This window comes from Macaca fascicularis, chromosome 11 (assembly GCF_037993035.2).
Source record: "Macaca fascicularis isolate 582-1 chromosome 11, T2T-MFA8v1.1".
NCBI lineage: Eukaryota > Metazoa > Chordata > Mammalia > Primates > Cercopithecidae > Macaca > Macaca fascicularis.
The window spans coordinates 91,693,799-91,712,586 of NC_088385.1; the positions used below are offsets into that span (position 1 = coordinate 91,693,799).

The window sequence follows — 18,788 nt, forward strand, 5'->3', positions numbered from 1 at the left end:
TGGGGTCCTTCAGAAAATGACCCACCCTGGTACTGCAGGCAGCTGAGGTCACTGGCAACTAGTTTTCTGCTCCATTTTCATTTCTCAATCTCCTAAAAGTGCCTTTCTCAGCCCTTATAATGGTTTTGGGAAGCTACTTGTTATTCATTTAAATCTTTTCCCCGTATTACAAATCTGTGATCACCTATGCATGATACACCATTCAGTTCCATGCTTTTCCTTCATAAATTGCATAATGAAGACAGATGAAGCAGAAGGAATAAGGAGAAAAGGCAAAATAGATCAGTATTTGTTTATTTTTCTTGGAAATTAATACAAAGATTTCCTAGTCCCAGGGATACTTAGAGATGGATCAGATAAACATTTGTCAGAAAGTGCTGAAAATCAGTATTGTTTAAGGAATCTAATAATTATGTCTAAAATTAGCTTTAATGCTACAATATTGCATTTCTAAGAGCCATCATTGAATGGTAGGTGTTCTGAACCATTGTGGAATTGTTATTAAGTTATCTAAAATGTGATAGAATAATAGCAGTAATAGGACTGATAGCTTATATTACCACTTAAAACTATTTCTAGGTACAGGATTGCATAATTTCCTCCTAAAACTTTCCCTGTGGAAGCATTATTCTATCATTCTTTTCACTCTTCTAATTATTTTCAAATGATACAAAAATCTCCAATAAATTTATATATTAACACACACAAAATGTTTCATACAGACAAGACCCGATGCAATACATGTACTTTGGGAAATAGCAAAAAGTATACTTTACATGCTCCCTGATTTTACAGAGAACCTCAGAGTCATCCGTAATCACCATGGGCCTGCCTCCTTATCCCTGCTTCTATACATTTTTCTCCCCATCCCACCACCACCACCAAGCTAATTTAAACTGAGCATGGAGATGACAGTTTTAAAAAAATCAGGATTATACAAATCACCTGATTTTAAACTTTCAGGGCTTCCACCTTTTTAAATTACAACATGCATATGCCTTTGGTCACTCAAGTTCTGCAAGACAGGGCTCCTGTACATCTCTCAAGCCTTATCTCGTAATACTGAACCCTTTCCCTTCCTATGCTGCAGCCACTCTACCCTTGTGTATCAACCTCCTTCCTTTGTGTTAGCATCTTCGTATTTTCAGTTCTCTCCCTTGTAAAATCATTGGTGTTTTCTTTGTTTGTTTGTTTGTTTTGAGATGGAGTTTCACTCTTCTTCCCCATGCTGGAGTGCAATAGTGCCATCTTGGCTCACTGCAACCTCTGCCTCCAGAGTTCAAGCGATTCTCCTGCCTCACCCTCCCAAGTAACTGGAACAACAGATGCCCACCACCATGCCAGTCTAATTTTCATATTTTTAGTAGAGACGGGGTTTCACCATGTTGGCCAGGCTGGTCTTGAACTCCTGACCTCAGGTGATCCATCCGCCTTGGCCTCCCAAATTGCTGGGATTACAGGCATGAGCCACCATGCCTGGCCCACTAGTGCTTTTTTCAAATAAAAAAAAATTTTTTTTGAAATAATTTTTGAATTTATGTCAATGTTGTCAGCTAGTATTAAGAACTCGCAGAAGCACTTTTTCTAGAGTAGGACACTTGCATCGATAACCACAGCAAAATAATCACAATTGTGAAATTATCATTGATCAAATGTTGATTAAATATCATTATCTAATCCACAAGCCTTATTCAAATCTCCTTGATTTTCCTTGTAATATGCTTCTAAGGACTAGATTCCAATCCAATATTGTATAATACTTTTAGTTGTCATGTTTCATTAGCTTTTAAAGACTGGAACAGTTGCTCAGGCTCTCACTGTATTTCATGGCTTTGAGAGATTAGAAGAATGCAAGCTAGTTGCTTTGCACAGTGTTTTATATTGATTTGTATTCTCATTACTTTGTATCAGAAAGTACACAATGGTTAATTGTCATTTTACTGATGATATTAACTTTTATCATTTTGTTAAGATAGTGCCAGGTTTCTCCACTGTAAAATTAAGTAATATATGCATTAATTAATGTATAAGTTTAATTATTTTGTGAGAAATATACTCTGACACTTTGTAACTGTCCTGTTCCTCCTCAAAATTTCACCCACCAATTTGCATCCATTTAAGATTCATGCATTAATTATTACTATGATGATCGCCAAATGCTGATTACCCAATTCCATCATTTCTTTTGCACTTATTAGTCAGCAATCTACTTAAGCAGAATTTGCCCTCTCTTCCAATTAATATTTATTCAGTTATTGTTTATTTATGGATTTTAGATTTCTGTTCTACTCAAAATGTTGACATTGTTACTATAGTTATTTTGACACTCAAATTATCTTATATTTGTTCAGTGGAAGCCTGTTCAGTGTTGCTGCTATATCTTTTTGACACACCTACATTGTTCTTTGAGCACATTCTTACTCCAAGACCAAGTGGTTTCCAGCTCATCTTGTATTTCCTTGCCCAAGCCTTGGAGTGAGCCACTTCTTCAAAGAACCTTGGTTCATTTTAGTGAAGAATTATATTTATGAACCAAGACCAATGTGCTAATGTGCTCATTTCAAATGAAGCATCACTGTATATTGACTGGTCTGTGGAGAGAGTTGGGAAATATATATATATATACACACACACGTATGTATATTTACACATACACACATATGTGTGTGTATATATATACATACACATACAAACTCACACATATGTATCTATTTTAATATCAACTTATGTATAATTTATTCTTGAAAATCATGATTTCACGCTGCTACTTCAAATTCTAGCCATTCCATTTCCATGTCTGTAACTCCATTTTTTAACAGTGTGAAACTTAGCTTCCTTTTTCCTCAATTTGTTTGCTTATTTTCTTCATCCTCTTATATTGTATGTAGCAATCTGATAGCAGTCTTGGTAACAGCTCAACACCTATGCAGGGGGAAAAATGAAAAGAAAAACAAAGAAAGAGATAATCTCACCATGTCTTTCAACTAGTTCAATTTCACCCTTGAGGTCTTAGCTCAAATGCAACTACCCTTTAAAATGGCCTTTTCACACAGGGCCACACAGGTCCCAAGTGAAAATATAAGTACATTGACTACCTAGTTTTTATAATGTTGTTTTTTTCAATGTGTCAAATTTTTGATACTTTATTCCAGTAAACTGGTTAAGATCTTAGACTCTTTAAGATTTGATTCTGCCACTTATTAGCATTATGAAATTGGGTGATAGATTTCAATTCTCAAATATAAAATGGAGCTCACTGTACAAAGACAGCTAACTCATCCAGATGTTGTAAAGAACAAATGAGATCAGAACTTAAAGTTCTTGGCATGAGTTTTATCTGGCATGTAGTAATCACTTAACTAAGAAACGTTAGCTGTTGCTGAAATATATTTGCGGTAGTATTGTTGTTGTTATCAGGTTCAATTGATGTTAATATTAGCATTAACACTCTTCAGATTTTTTCCTACAATAATTTATGTATCCTCCAAATCATAACTACATGCTATACGGTTACCATTAAACTGTCTGAAGATTTTTTCTTAAGAAACATATAAATTCACAGCAATAAAAATCTTGCATAATTTTAGCATAGTATTCATAAGGATGTGAATATATTGATTATGTTAGCCTACAAATTACAAAGAGATTCTGTTATTTTCAAGTTGATTCATGGCATTTTACACACGCTAATACACACCCACATATATAGATGCATAATACATGCCTAAGCAATGACGAAAAAACTGACAAATTCATCTTTTGTTTATATTTTAATAAAAGTGTTTTAAAAATATATTAATAATGTCCAGAATAGTTACTAGAAAATCAACACATTATATCAATTTTCTTGCTGCTTGCTTTTATTTAGAAAAACAATATGTTTAATGATTGTCTGTATTTTGTTTTTACGAATCAATAATGTTGGTCTCTCGTGTTTTTTAAGTAAAGGTTTCATTTCTAAATAGAAATAAAATACATTTTATTTTAAAGTTGAATGATAATAGAGTGTACAAAATAAAACTAAAACAACAACAACAACCAAAAACAAGAGGATTTTACATCAACTACACCTTCCAAGCAACCAATTATTAGCGTCAATTTACTTGGACATAACATCAATGAAAGTAGTTGAAAACCTACTGGTATGGAAATGTTCCACTGCCCTCTTATGGAAGATACTTGAATGACACTCAATGGTTTCACACATCACGTTTGGAGTGAAGATATAAATAAGATTACAGTAAACAATATGGTTTGATTCATTACACTTTATTCTGTTCACTTATTGTTTAGATTTTTGTAAGTTAATTTCCTAACTACAAAATATTTTAAAATTATATTTGTATAATATTAAAATTCCCCTTGAACTAATCAGTATAGAATTTTGATAAATTTCCTTCTCATATATCTTCCTTCAAACTTGTATCAGAATTATAACAGTATGCTTAGTGAAAAATTAAAATACAGTAGTTGAGCATTTATCTTTGCAGGTGGGTGACAATGCTTCATTTTAATGTTTAAATCATGGCTGGGTAACACAGATGGAAAAGCTGGATAGATGTGGAAAATAATAGTTCACATTATATAATATGTATTATTTGACATGCATTGTTCTAGGTCTAAAGTATTCCACATTATTAATCCACTATATGCTTACATCAACCTTATGAACCAAGTACTGTTATCATTTCTAATTCAGATGGAGGTATGGAAAAGTTACATTAATTATTCAAAGTCATTTGGATTCAAAGTAGCAGAGCTGGTATTTCAGCCAAGGCAACCTGGTTTCAAATAATTTATGTGAAGATCTTAGGCCTACCTTGTTTTATTACACTTTGCTTTACTGAGCTTTGCACATACTGTGATTTTTCTTTTACAAATTGATGGTTTCTTCCAACCCTTAATCCAGCTAGTCTATCAGAATCAATTTTCCAACACCATGCTCACTTCATGTCTCTATGTCACATTTTGGAATTATTGAAATATGTTAAGCTTTTATATTATTATCACAACTTCTGTGGTGATCTTTTATGTTAGATTGTTGTTGTTTGGGGGTACCATTAACCTCCCCCTTATAAGACAGCAAACTTAATAAATGTTGCTGGTGTTCTGACTGTTTCACCAACTGACTTTTCCCCAGTCTCTCTTACTCCTAGGGCCTCCCTATTCTCTGAGACTCAAGAATATAAAAACTAGGCCAATTAATCGCATTACAGTTCTAAGTGTTCAAGCGAAAGGAAGTGTTACTCATCTCTCACTTTAAATCAAAAGCTAGAAATGATCAAGCTTAGTGAGGAACGCATGTCAAAAGCTGATATAGGCTGAAAGTTGATATAGGCTGAAAGCTAGGCCTCTTACACCAAACAGGTAGCCAAGTTGAGGATGCCAAAGAAAAGTTTCTGAAGGAAATTAAAAGTGCTACTTCAGTTATCACACCAATGATAAGAAAGCAAAACAGCTTTATTACTGATACACAGAACGTTTTAGTGATTTGGATAGAGGATCAAACCAGCCACAACGTTCTCTTAAGCTAAGCGTAATCCAGAGCAAAGTACTAACTCTCTTCAATTCTATGAAATCTGAGAGTAGTGAGAAAAAAAGAAAAAAACTGAAGCTAACAGAGGTTGATCCATGAGTTGAAGGAAAGGAGGCATCTCCATAACATAAAAGTACAAAATGAAACAGAAAGTGCTTATGGAGAAGATGCAGAAAGTTATCTAGAAGATCCAGGAAAGATAATTAATGGGATGACTACACTAAACAATAGATTTTCAGTGTAGATGAAATAACTTTGTATTTTAAGGAGATGTAACCTAAAACTTAAAGTCAATGTCTAGCTTTAAATCTTCAAAAGACAGGCTGACTCTCTTGTTAGAGGCTAATGCAGCTAACGACTTTAAGTTGAAGCCATTGTTCATTTACCATTCCATCAATCCTAGGACCCTTTAGAATTACACTAAATCTACTCTGCCTGTACTCTCTAAATGTAACAACATAGCCTGGATGACAGCACATGTGTTTATAATATGGCTTACTGAGTATTTTAAGTGCAGTGTTCACTGTTAAGAATTACTCCTCATGGGGGAAAAAAAAAAAACCCTTTTAAAATCGTATTGCCCATTGCCAATGCACCTGTTCATCCAAGAGCTCTGATGGAGATGTACAAGATTGATGTTGTTTTCATGTCTGCTAATACATTCTTCAGCCCAAAGAGTAAGGAGTAATTTTGGCTTTCAAGTCTTATTATTTAATGAATACATTTTGTAAAACTATAGCCGCCAAAGATAATGATTCTTTTGATGAATCTAGGCCAAGTATATTGAAAACGTCTGGAAAATTATCACCATCTAGATGCCATTAAGAACATTAGTGATTCATGGGAGGAGGTCAAAGTATCAACATTAACAGCAGTTTGGAAGAAGTTGATTCCAGCCCTCATGGATGACTTTGAGGAGTTCAGAGACTTAAATGGAGAAAGGAAGCGTAGACACGATGGAAATAGTAAGTGAACTGGAATCAGTAAGTGGAGCCCGAAGTTGAGACTGAATTGCTGCAATCTCATGATTCAAATTCAATAGATGAGAAGTTGCTTCTAGTGGATGAGCAAAAAAAGTGGTTTCTTGAGATGAAATATACTTGTAGTGAAAATGCTATTGACATTGTGGAAATGACAAGAAAGGATTTATAATACTGCATAAACTAACGTGATAAAGCGGCAACAGGGTTTGAAAGGATTGAATCCAATTTTGAAAGAAGTTCTGTGGGTAAAATGCTATCAAACAACATCACATCCTTCACAGAAATCTTTCACAAAATGAAGTCAACCTATGGAACAACCTTTATTGTCTTCTTACTTTTAGAAATTGCCACAGCCACCCTAACCTTCAGCAACCACCACCCTGATCAGTCAAGTGGATATAGGTAATAGCATGTAGAAAGAAATTAAGTCAACAGTGCAACCATCAACATCAAGGTTAAATCCTCCACTAGCAAAAAAATTAAGACTCACTGATGACTCAAATGAATATTAGCATTTTTTAGCAACAAAATATTTTTAATTAAAATATATACCCTATTTTTTATGCATAATACTATTGCACAGATAGTAGACTACAGTATTGTGTAAACTTTCTATGCACTGGGAATTTAAAAAATCCATGTGACTCACTTATTGTGATATTTGCTTGATTCAGGTGGTCTGGAACTGAACTTGCAAAATCTCTAAGGTATGCTGTGTATTTATCCATGATCCCCAAAGAGAACTTAGCAATGGTCAGCTCATCTCTACTTATATCATTATAATGAGTTTCCACAATTTAAGTGGGAAACTAATTTGATCCTATAATAAGAGTGTGATTGTTCAGATGGGGCTCTGTTTATTCACCTCTAATGCTTCTTCCTCCTTCGATACCTGCTTCCCTTCTACCCCATCTACTTTAAAAAAAAAATACAAATACAAAAAGCATGTGTCTTCCATGTCAAGTGCTGTGTAAGTTCTGGGAACATGATTCTGAACAAAACAAAACACCTCACTTCTGGGAGTTTATAGACTACTGTAAGAAACAGATAATTTCAATACAGTAATGAATGCTGTTCCAAGGGTGAACAGAGCACATAGTCAGGGCAAACAGCCCCACAAAAGAAAATACAATCTAAACTAAGAACCGAAAGATGTGCTGATTTTAGTCAATGATTAAGGGAAGAATGGTATAGGTAATAGCACGTAGAAAGAAATGAAGTAGAAGAAATTTAGAATACAATAGTTAAAGAACGATGAATATAGCAATTGCTAGGGGACAGAGGCAGAAACCTATTGCAAAGAAGGAGGGTTACCATCTTAAACACTTTGTACTGAAGGAAATAAAAAGACTTAAAATGATTTTTGTACCTTAGAAGGTGTATGTTTATGTAAAATCTTGTTTCTTTATGTTTTCTTTGCTTAAAACTTTATTTTATACACCTCTACTAATGTGTAATTTTAAAAGAAAATGTGTTTGTATTTCTCTGTAGAAATAAACTTAGTAAAATAATATTAAAAGGTCTACATTATTGATTTCTAAAAACAAAATACAATCATTAAAAGTGTTCTCCTAAATGAAAGCAAGCATCAAGAAAACTGATACAGTATATTCATATTCCAATAACAATTCTGGACATTAGTAAAATATTTTGAAAACACTTTCATTAAAATATAAATAGTGAAAAGATTAATTAGCTAGATTTTTTCATCACTGCTTTGGCATTATTGTGTGTGTGTGTGTGTTTATGTGTATTACTGTGTGTTAAATGCCATAAATCATCTTTGATAATAATAAAACCTCTTTGTATTAAGTAGGCTAGCACAATAAATTTATTTACATCATTTTGAATAATATGCCATATATGTCTAATACTGCTAAGATAATAATATAGATTTCACTATTTTCCTTCATATTTCTAGAGAAAAATACAAATAACTGAAAAATTTAAAAGTATAATTCTAGTCTGATCATTCTCTTAAAAATACGTCAGGCTTGATAGTTATTCAATGAGCCAGACAAGGTTGCCATGCCTGGCTGATCAGTGAAGGACATCAAAGAATGGAAAACAAAAGTAGGAGCTCACAGTCCATTACTCTGTCCCATTCACATTTTTCTTTAATGATATTACACAGCTAATACTATTTTATATTAAAAGATAAAATCTCATCCACATATAGTTAGTCCTTCATCTCTGATAATCAAAACTATAATGTGAAGACAGAAATTTATAATTCTATTCAGTCTATTATCAAGTAATTATACTTTTTATTAAGACAAAGCATAATTTAATGCCAAAAATATTTTCTCCCTATATGAAAAACTTTTTTATGGCCTTAACATTACCTGAAATTGTATGACTATAATTTTAAAAAGTTATTATGCTTTAATAATATACAACTATTGAATTTTCTGAAACAAACTACTTGTGAAATTTCAGATATTTTCACGTAGTCATCAAAAATTGATGAGATAGAAAATTAGCTGGCGGAATCAAGGCAAAATCTCAGAATTACTGTTTATCAACATTACATGCATCATGAAATGCACAGTAATGATGAGAATGTGAAAAAAAGTGAATGTTTCTACCCATCCCTATCATAGAGGTATTTGCTCACTCTGCCTAAGTGAATCAGTTCTAACAGCTTAATTTAAACAAATTGGAAATTTGAAAATTTGGAACCTCTGGAAAACTGAAGTTTAGTATTGAACTACTGTGTTTTCTAAAAACACACAGGTAAATATACAACAAATTCATAACAAAAATAAGTGTTGTTTTTGCTATTGAAACGAATGAACAGCAAAACCAGAAGATAGATTTATTTACTTATTTTGGTTGAAATTTGTTTGAATATAAATATTTTATTAACAGTTGAGAAAAAATAAAAATGAAACGGTCTTGGATAAGAAAATGCTCCCTCTGCTTTATGGATGAGTTATTATTAAAAGAGTTATAAAGTAAAAATACAATAGAAAATAACTTCCATATCATGATATTAAAGTGTATATGATGTAAAAGGTCAGACTTATTTTACTGAAACTAATTCCTAGAACCAGTTTGCCAGTTGCCTCATCTGGCGAAAGAAATGGAGAGTAGGGCTGGGCATGGTGGCAAGAGCCTATATAGTCCCAACTACTCAGGAAGCAAGGCAGGAAGATGACTTGAGCCTAGGAGTTTGAAGCTGTAGTGTACAATGATCACATTAGTGAATAGGTACTGCACTCTAGCCTGGGCACCATGGGGAGAAAAAGAAAAAAAAAAGAAAGAAGAAATGAAAGGGAAGGAAGAGAAGGAGAAGAAGGGGGAAAGAATGGAGGAAGAAGGGAGGGAGAGAAGTAAGGAAGGAGGGATGAAGAAAGGAAGGAGGGAGGGATGAAGGGAGGAAAGAAAAAAGGAGGGAAGGAGGGGAAGGGAGGGAGAAACAGAGGGAGGGAGGAAGGAAGAAAAGAAAGTGAAAGAAGAAAAAAAGAAAGAAAGTAGGAAAGAAAACAGAGAAAGAAAGGAAAGAAAGAAAAGAAAGAAAGAAGGAAAGAAAGAAAGAAAAAGAAAGAAAGAAAGAAAGAGAAAGAAGGAAAGAAAGAGAGAGAGAGAGAGAGGGAGGGAGGGAGGGAGGGAGGAAGGAAGGAAGAAAGGAAGGAAGGAAGAAAGGAAGGAAGGGGAAAGAGAAAAAAGAGAGAGAGAAAGAGAAAGAAATAGGGTAGATATTGCTATTTTAGAATCGCTGGTTGTTTGGTTGGTTGTCTATTTCAACATTGCATTACTTGATACAGGAACTCAGAAAAAACGAATTTGAAAATATTAAATCTCTTGTAGGAATGCTTACATAAAGAAAGAATTCAAATTATTATTTTGAAAAGTGGATTAAGAAAGTATAGAGTGAATAGTTAAACTTTGGTCTGATTTGTTTAGCAGAGATTTGGATATCCATGTCCCTTCTGCTGAGACAGGCAATCTTCATTGTTCAGTTCTATAAGATATTAATTTCATTATTGTAATGCACATATGTTCCTTTTAATATTTGCTCAAATTAAAATCTTTAAAATGGAGGTTTAAAAAGGCATATCCCCGATGAGACGAAGAGTGCTCTGGAGGGAATAAAGCTAAGCCAGGGGTCTGCATTATGAATTCTATTGACCTTGCAGTAATGTTTGTAAATGCTAATAATGAGCAGATAGAATGGGTGCCACATTGCTTTTGTGCTTGAAAATTTTAAAATTTACTCTATATTATCAGGTCAAGGTTTGCTGGGGTTTCATGTTCTACTTTTTATTTTTATTTTTATTTTTTTTTTATTTTTGCTTTTTATAATGAAACATTCCTTTAAAAACACTGAAACAACAAATTTTTGTAACTAGAATAATAGACTGTTCCGAAAAAAATTCTATTCTCAGAAAAATAAATGTCAATCTCTACTAATTAGTTTTTTAAAAAATCTTCTTTACTGTGCAACTGAAAATACTTTGAAAAGGCAATCGATGAAAAATAATAGCAGCGGGGATATCACCACTCATCTACAGGGGATGGTTTCTTTTATTTACACGGCACCACATATGGTATTGCACAGGCATTACATGGCACATTTTTGCTGTTCAAACAAATCAAGTGTTTTTGGCCTTGGTGGTGACGGTGTGGGTACATAGGTTTAGATGGTGGTGCTAAAAACGATCATGGTGTGTTAAAGCAATAACCAAATCCAAAGGGCATTTAATTTAGGACAAGATAACGTGTAGTCCCTTTTTTTCTTTTCACCTCCATATGAGAGGCATTCTTAAGACAAACTTTTAGGTAGAATTTCATGTCATAATAACTAGCAGATGAGTCAGTTTTGGAGTCAAGCATTTGAGGCAAAGTAACATATGAAGCATTTTATTTCAGTTCCAAATTGTGAAGGTGAAAATATGCTATACTCAGTAATATATAGCTTATGGAATGTTTTGTTTTGTTTTAATATTTCCAATAACTTTCTAGAGTTTTATGGTTTTCTCTTTTTGTCAAAACTTTATGGCTCAAAAATTTACAACTAAGCACTTTCATTTTCATTCTGTTTGAGAAAAGGCAATAATAATTTGTCTTATTTCATTTTGCGTTGCTATAACAGAATACCAAAGTCCGGGTAATTTATAAAGAAAAGAGTTTAATTAGCTCATAGTTCTGCAGGCTGAGAAGTTCAAGAAGCATGATGCCAGCATCTGCTTGGCTTCTGCTGAGGGCTTTTGTGCTGGTCACAACATGGTAGAAGGTCAAAAGGAAGAAGACGTGTGAAAAGGGACCAACCAGGAGGAACTTCCCTTTCCAACAACCCAATCTCACGGGCACTATTCCATTCTTACAAGAACTAATCCAGTCTCACAAGAGCGAGAACTCACTTCTGCAAGAAAGCCACCAAGCAATCCATGAGGGGTCCACTCTCATGACCCAAACGTTTCCCATCAGGCCCCATATTCCAATACTGCCACATTGCAGATAAAATTTCTACATGCATTTTAGTTGGGGAGAAACTATATCCAAAGGATATCAAAATCAGTATTTTACTTGTCATTTTTAAATTTTCTTTGCACCCATAATTCCTAACCAAGAATGCATATTAGAATAACTTTGAAGTTGTAAAAATATACCCTTGTCCTGCTTTCAATCCCAAAAGAATTTTTATTTAGTAGGTTGGAAATTGATATGGTTTGGCTCTGTGTCTCCATCCAAATCTCATCTTGAATTGTAATCCAAATTGTATTTCACATGTGTTGGGGGAGGGACATCATGGGAGGTGATTAGTTCATGGAGGTGGTTCCTTCATGCTGTTCTTGTGATAGTGAGTGAGTTCTCACAAGATATGATGGTTTTATAAGGGATTTTCCCTCTTTACTCAGCACTTCTCTTTCCTGCTGCCATGGGAAGAAGGACGTGTTTACTTTGCCTTCTGCCATGATTGTAAGTTTCCTGCGGCTTTCCCAGCCCTGCGGAACTATGAGGTAATTGTACCTATTTCCTTTATAAATTATCCAGTCTCAGATATTTCTACATAGCAGTGTGAGAATAGATTAATACAGAAATATAGCTTTAACAAAGGTACAGGTGATTGAAAACATAATTTTAGTTAAGAAGCACTATGTATTGATATTGAATTTACTAGAACCACATACTCATTTGATGATTTCTTAAAAAGAAGTAACTTCTGCATAAAAATACACAAACACAAACACATGAAAATGCAAGCATATTTTCATGAAATTATGTCCTAAGATCTCCCTGCATCGATATACTAGACTATCTCATTATGACTCTCATACCTTACTCAGTACATTTTCTCCTTCATTCATTTAATTTTAATGAATTCATTCATTTAATTTCTCCTTCATTTAATTTTTTATTTTTAATTATTGTGGGCACATTGCAGGTGTACATATTTGTGGCTGATATGGTTTGGCTATGTCCCCACCCAAATCTCATCTTGAATTGTAACTCCCACAATTCCTACATGTCATGGGAGGAACCCAGTAAGCGGTGATTGAATTAGGGGGGTGGGTCTTTCCTGAGCTATTCTTGCAATAGTGAATGAGTCTCACAAGGTCTGATGATTTTAAAAATGGGAGTTTCCCTGTACCAGTTCTCTTTTTTTGCCTGCCACCATCCACCATCCACATAAGGTGTGACTTTCTCTTCCTTTCCTTCCTCCATGATTGTGAGGCTTCTCCAGCCATGTGAAAGTGTAAGTTCATTAAACCTGTTTCTTTTGTAAATTGCCCAGTCTTGGGTATGTCTTTATCAGCAGCATGAAAATGGATTAATACAGCTGCATGCATGAGACATTTTTATACAAACCTGCAATGCATAATAATAAACTCATGGAAATGGGGTAGCCATCCCCTCAAGCATTTATCCTTGTGTTACAAACAATCCAATTATACCCTTTTAGTTATTTTAAAATGTACAATTAAATTATTATTGACTATAGTCACCCTGCTGTGCTATCAATAGTAGGTCATAACTCATTCTTTATAACTATTTATTTTGACTCATCAAGCATCCCCACCTCCCCCACACTCCCCAACTCTCCTTCTACCTTTCCTAACCTATGGTAACCATCCTTCTACTCTCTATCTTAATCAGTTCCATTAGTTTGATTTTTAGATCTCTCAAATAACTGAAAACATTCAATGTTTGTCTTTCTGTGTCTGGCTTATTTCACTTAACAAGATGACATCCTCCAGTTCCATCCATGTTGTTGCAAATGACAGGATCTCTCGTTCATTTTTATGACAGGATATATTCAATTGTGTAACTATCACATTTTCTTTAACCATTTATCTGTTAATGAACACTTAGGTTGCTTCCAAATCTTGGCCATTGTTGTGACAAACATCGGAGTCTAGATATATCTTTGGTATACTGGTTCCCTTTCTTTTAGGCATATACCCAGCAGTAGGATTGCTGGATCACATGGTAGCTCTATTTTTAGGTTTTCAAGGAAACTCCAAAAGGTTCTCCATAGTGGTTGTACTATTTTACACCCCCACCAAGAGTGTACAAGGGTTCCCTTTTCACCACATCCTTGCTAACATTTGCTACTGACTGTCTTTTGTTTCTCTGCATTCTCTATTCTGTTCCACTGGTCTATGTGTCTATTTTTATGGCAGTATCATGGAGTTTTGGCTAGTATAGCTTTGAACTATAATTCAAAGTTTGGCAATATGATTCCCCTGGTTTTATTCTTTTTGCTCAGGATGCTAAAAATGGGGCCTTGAAGTCCCTGGCTATTATTTTATTGGAGTTTCTGTCTCTCTTTAGATCTGATAATATTTGCTTTATATATCTGGGTTCTTCAATGTTGGTCACATATATATTTATAATTGTTATATCTTCTTACTGAATTTACCCCTTTATCATTAAATAATGACCTTCTTCATTTTTTTATAGTTTTTGTATTGAAATCTATTTTGTCTGACATAAGTATAGCTACTCTTGCTCTTATTTGTTTGTTTCCAGTAATTTGGAATATCTTTTTCCATCTTTTATTTTCAGTCTACATGCATTTTTATAAGTGAAGTGTGTTTCTTGTAGGCGACAGATTATTTGTTCTTGTTTTTTAATCCATTCAGCCGCTCTATGTCTTTTGATTGGAGTATTTAGTTCATTTATAATCAATGCTATTATTGACAAGCAAGGACTTCCTCTTGCCATTTTGCTAAATTTTTTCCAGTTGTTTGTCTTCTCTTTTTTCTTTTCTGCCTGTATTTCTTTTAGTGGATATTGTTTTCTCTGGTGGTATGATTTAATTTTTTACTTTTTGTATATCCATTGTATGTTTTTCAATTTGAGGTTACCATGAAGCTTGCAAATACTATCTTATAATACATTATTTTAAACTGATGACAACTTAATACTACTTGTATAAATGAACAAATATGCCAGAAGAAACCTTATAAAAACTCTATACTGTAATTTAATCCCCTACTTTACAAACTGTTTTTCTTTCTCTTCATATATTATTGTACTATGTCTGAAAAGTTGTTGTACTCATTTTTAATGGTTCATCGTTCAGTCTTTCTACTTAAGATATGAGTATTTCATACACCCCAATTATAATGTCATAATATTCTATCCTTTTCTATGAGCTTACTATTATGTGTGAGTTTTGTATCTTCTTGCTTATTAAAGTCATTTTCTTCCAAATTCAAGAACTCCCTTTAGCATTTTTTTGTAGAAGAGGTCTGGTATGAATGAAATCTCTCAGCTTTTGTTTGCTTGGGAAAGCTTTTATTTTTCTTTCAGGCTTGAAGAATATATTTGCCATATATACCATACTAGCGTAAAAGTTTTTATTTTATTTTATTTTATTTTTGGCTTCAGCACTTTAAATATGGTATGCCACTCTTTTTTGGCCTGTAATCTTTCCACTGAAAAGCCTGCTCCCAGACACACTGACATTCCATTATACGTTATTTATTTCCTTTCTCTTGCTGCTTTTAGGAGCTTTTCTTTATCCTTGACCTTTGGGAGTTTGGTTATTATATGCATCAACATAGTTTTCTTTGGCTGAAATCTGCTTAGTGTCCTATAACCTTCTTGCATTTGAAAGCTGATATTCTCTAGGTTTAGGAAGTTCTCTATTATTATCCCTTTGAATGAACTTTCTACCCTGGTCTCTTTCTCTATCTCCTCTTTAAGGGCAGTAACTCTTAGATTTGCCCTTTTAGGCTATTTTCTATATCTTATAGACATGCTTGATTCTTTTTATTTTCTTACGTGTCCTCTGACTGTATTTCAAATAGTCTGTCTTCAAGCTCACTAATTCTTTCTTCTGCTTAATCAGTTCTGCTATTAAGAGACTGATGCATTTTCATTATGTCAATTGCACTTTTCAACTCCAGAATTTCTGCTTCTTTCTAATTATTTCAATCTCTTTGTTAAATTTATCTGATAGAATTCAGAATTTCTTCCTTGTGTTATCTTGAATTTCTTTGAGTTTCCTCAAAACAACTATTTGAAATTCTCTGTCCAAATGATCACATATCTCTTTTTCTCCAGGGCTGGTCCCTGGTGCCTTTTAGTTCATTTAGCAAGCTCATGTGTTTCTGAATCATCTTGATGCTTATGGATGGTCAGTGCTTCCGGGGATTGACGAGTCAGGTGTTTATTGTACTCTTTGCAATCTGGGCTTGTTTGTGCCTGTCCTTCTCGAGAAGGCTTTCAAGGTATTCAAAAGGACTTGGGCCCGAAGCCCAATAATGCTGTTTTGTTTTGTTTTATTTGCAGATTCACAGAGATACCACCTTGGTGACTTGAATAAGATCTGGGAACATTTTCTGGATTACCAGGGAGAGACACTTGTTCTCTTCCCTTAATTTCTCTCAAATAAATGGAATCTTTGTACTGAGCCACCTGCAACTGCGAGTGTGGCACTGAAAGTACCCCTGTGGTAAACACTACTGGAACTATGCTGGGTTTGACCTGAAGCCAGCATGACACTATGTCTCACCCAATGCCCTCTGTAATGACTACCTGGCTACCACCTGTGTTCATTCAAGGCCCTACAGCTCCACAATCGGTAGGTAGCAAAGCCAACCAGTTCCTTCCTTTCAGGTCCTTCCTTTCAGGTGGTGGGTTCTCCCAGGTCCCAGATAGGTCCAGAGATGCTGTCCGGGAGGCAGGGATTAGAGTCAAAAATCTTAAAAATATACCTGATGTTCTATTCTTCTGCAGCTAAGCTGGCACTCAAAGCACAAGACAAAATTCTTTCCACTCTTCCCCCCCTTTCCTCAGTCAGAGGAGCCTCTCTGTGGCCACCATCACCACCAGCCCATAAGGTTCTCTGCCAGACCACCACTGATGTTCACTTAAAGACCAAGTACTCTTCAGTCAGCTATGGTGGATGCTGCCAGGACTGGGACACACCCTTCAGAAAAGTGGGCTCCCCTCTGGCCAACAGCTGGTCCAGAAATGCTGTCCAAGAGCCTAGTCCTCAGCTCAGAGACCCCAAGACCGTGCTTGTTGCCCTAGCCCATTGTGGCTGAGCTGGTACCCAAGGTGCAAGACAAAGTCCTCTATTTTCTCCCTGATTTACTTAAACAGAAGGAGTCTTTTACCATTGTCACTAGAGCTGGGAGTGTGCTGGTTCACATCTGAAGCCAGTACATCTCAGAACCCAAGGCCCATGGCATACTGCTTGGGTATCACTACTGGTTATTCAAGGCACAAGGGCTCTTTAGTCAGCAGGTGGTAAGTCCTGCCGGGACTGGGTCTTTTCCTTCAGGGCAGAAGGCTCCCTTTTGGCCCAAGATGTGTCTAGAAGTGTCACCCAGGAGCTAGCATCTGGAATGGGGACCTCACAGCTCTACCCTGTGCCCTATCCTACGGTGGCTGAGCTGGTATCCAAGATGCAAGATACAGTCCTTCTTACTGTTTAATCTCTCCTCAAGCAAAAGGAAGGAGTCATTTTTGTTGCTGTGAGTCACACTGCCTGGGGTTGGGGGAGTGGTGGCACAGGCACTACTCCCTTAACCACCCAGGCTGGTGTTTCCCTAGGTCATGTGCCTCCGTAGTCCATCCTAGTCCCAGCCCAGCAGTAGGAATTGCAGTTCTTGTGTCCTAGACTGCCTTTCAAGTTTACCTAGGACCCCAGAGCACTTTGGCCCATGTTGCTGAGGCTTGCTGAGACACCCAAGTTTTGACTGCTGGGATGGGCGATTTCCTTCTGGCTATGCATGGTCCAAATACTCTCCCTGTGCACAGATGCTGACTGAGCCCAGCACAGCTTTTCTCTCTACTGTGGGAGGGCAGCACTGAGTTAAATGAAAAAGTCCCTTAGTCACTGTGCTTTCCCTTCCCCAAGTGCACACCCTGCACAGCAGGCCCTCTATTAGGAAATGGGAAAGAGGTGGCTTCAGCAATTCAAGAATGTCCCCTACCCTCTTCAATGCCTGTTTCAGCAATACGAAGTTAAAACCAGTATTATGAATGTTCACCTGATTTTTTTTGTTCTTGTGATCGTGCTTTTCTGTGTACATGCAGTTGTTAAAATTTGGGGTTCCTGCAAGAAAGATAAAAGGTGTAGGCTTCTATTCCACCATGTTGCTCCACCCCGTCATCCTTGCATTCTACTCCAGAACATTTATTATCCCTCCCGTCTCAGTCCCTAGTCTCCTTTCTGTTTGAAGACAGACGAATCTTGGCTACATCACATGGAGGTGCAACATTAGGCCAGAGTTTATAGAAGTAGTGGAAAGTAACACAAATTTGAAAGCCTCAAATTTTACAGTATAGAGAAGGCTATTTCAAACTGCTATTTGTTGATTAAATCTTACATTGCCTGGGAAAAGGCAGGTAGCAGTTCTCACTGGCAAACAAGAGAAAATGGAAAAAAATTAATTAGAGCATTTATACTCTAATTATAATGGTGTCTTGCATAAAGTACTTATAATAAGTTAGAATTTTAGTTAATAGATCCTGAGTGAATAAATCAATAAATAAGTGTACAGCTGAAGAACTGACTGCATGAAGGAAGCAAAAAGAAGAGCACTTTGTCCATTTTTCTTTAACTTCTTTGGCCAGATTTCCTTATCTGCCAAGTGAAACCATAATAAGGGTTTTAAATTCTATTTCAACTCAAAAATAATATTCCTGCATTGTTCATATTACTCAGTGAATAGAAGGATGCAGAAATAATTCCTAGTGCAAGGCAGGCACCCAAACTGTAGATTATATCAAAAGGAAATGAAATCAGCACCTCATGGAAGATCTGTGCTCCCACATGCATTGCAGCATGATTCATAATA

The 18,788-nt window shown here is 35.5% G+C and overlaps 1 protein-coding gene across 1 annotated transcript in view; it reads right to left on the bottom strand.

Moving 5' to 3' along the window:
* Positions 1 to 278: 278 nt before the first annotated feature.
* SLC6A15 (solute carrier family 6 member 15) overlaps positions 279 to 18,788 on the bottom strand; it is a 72,771-nt gene continuing 54,261 nt past the window's right edge. The window contains exon 13 of the mRNA XM_045365665.2: positions 279 to 2,922. Coding sequence (XP_045221600.1) covers positions 2,916 to 2,922 — 7 coding nt within the window. The 3' untranslated portion in view covers positions 279 to 2,915. The remainder of the gene's footprint in view (positions 2,923 to 18,788) is intronic.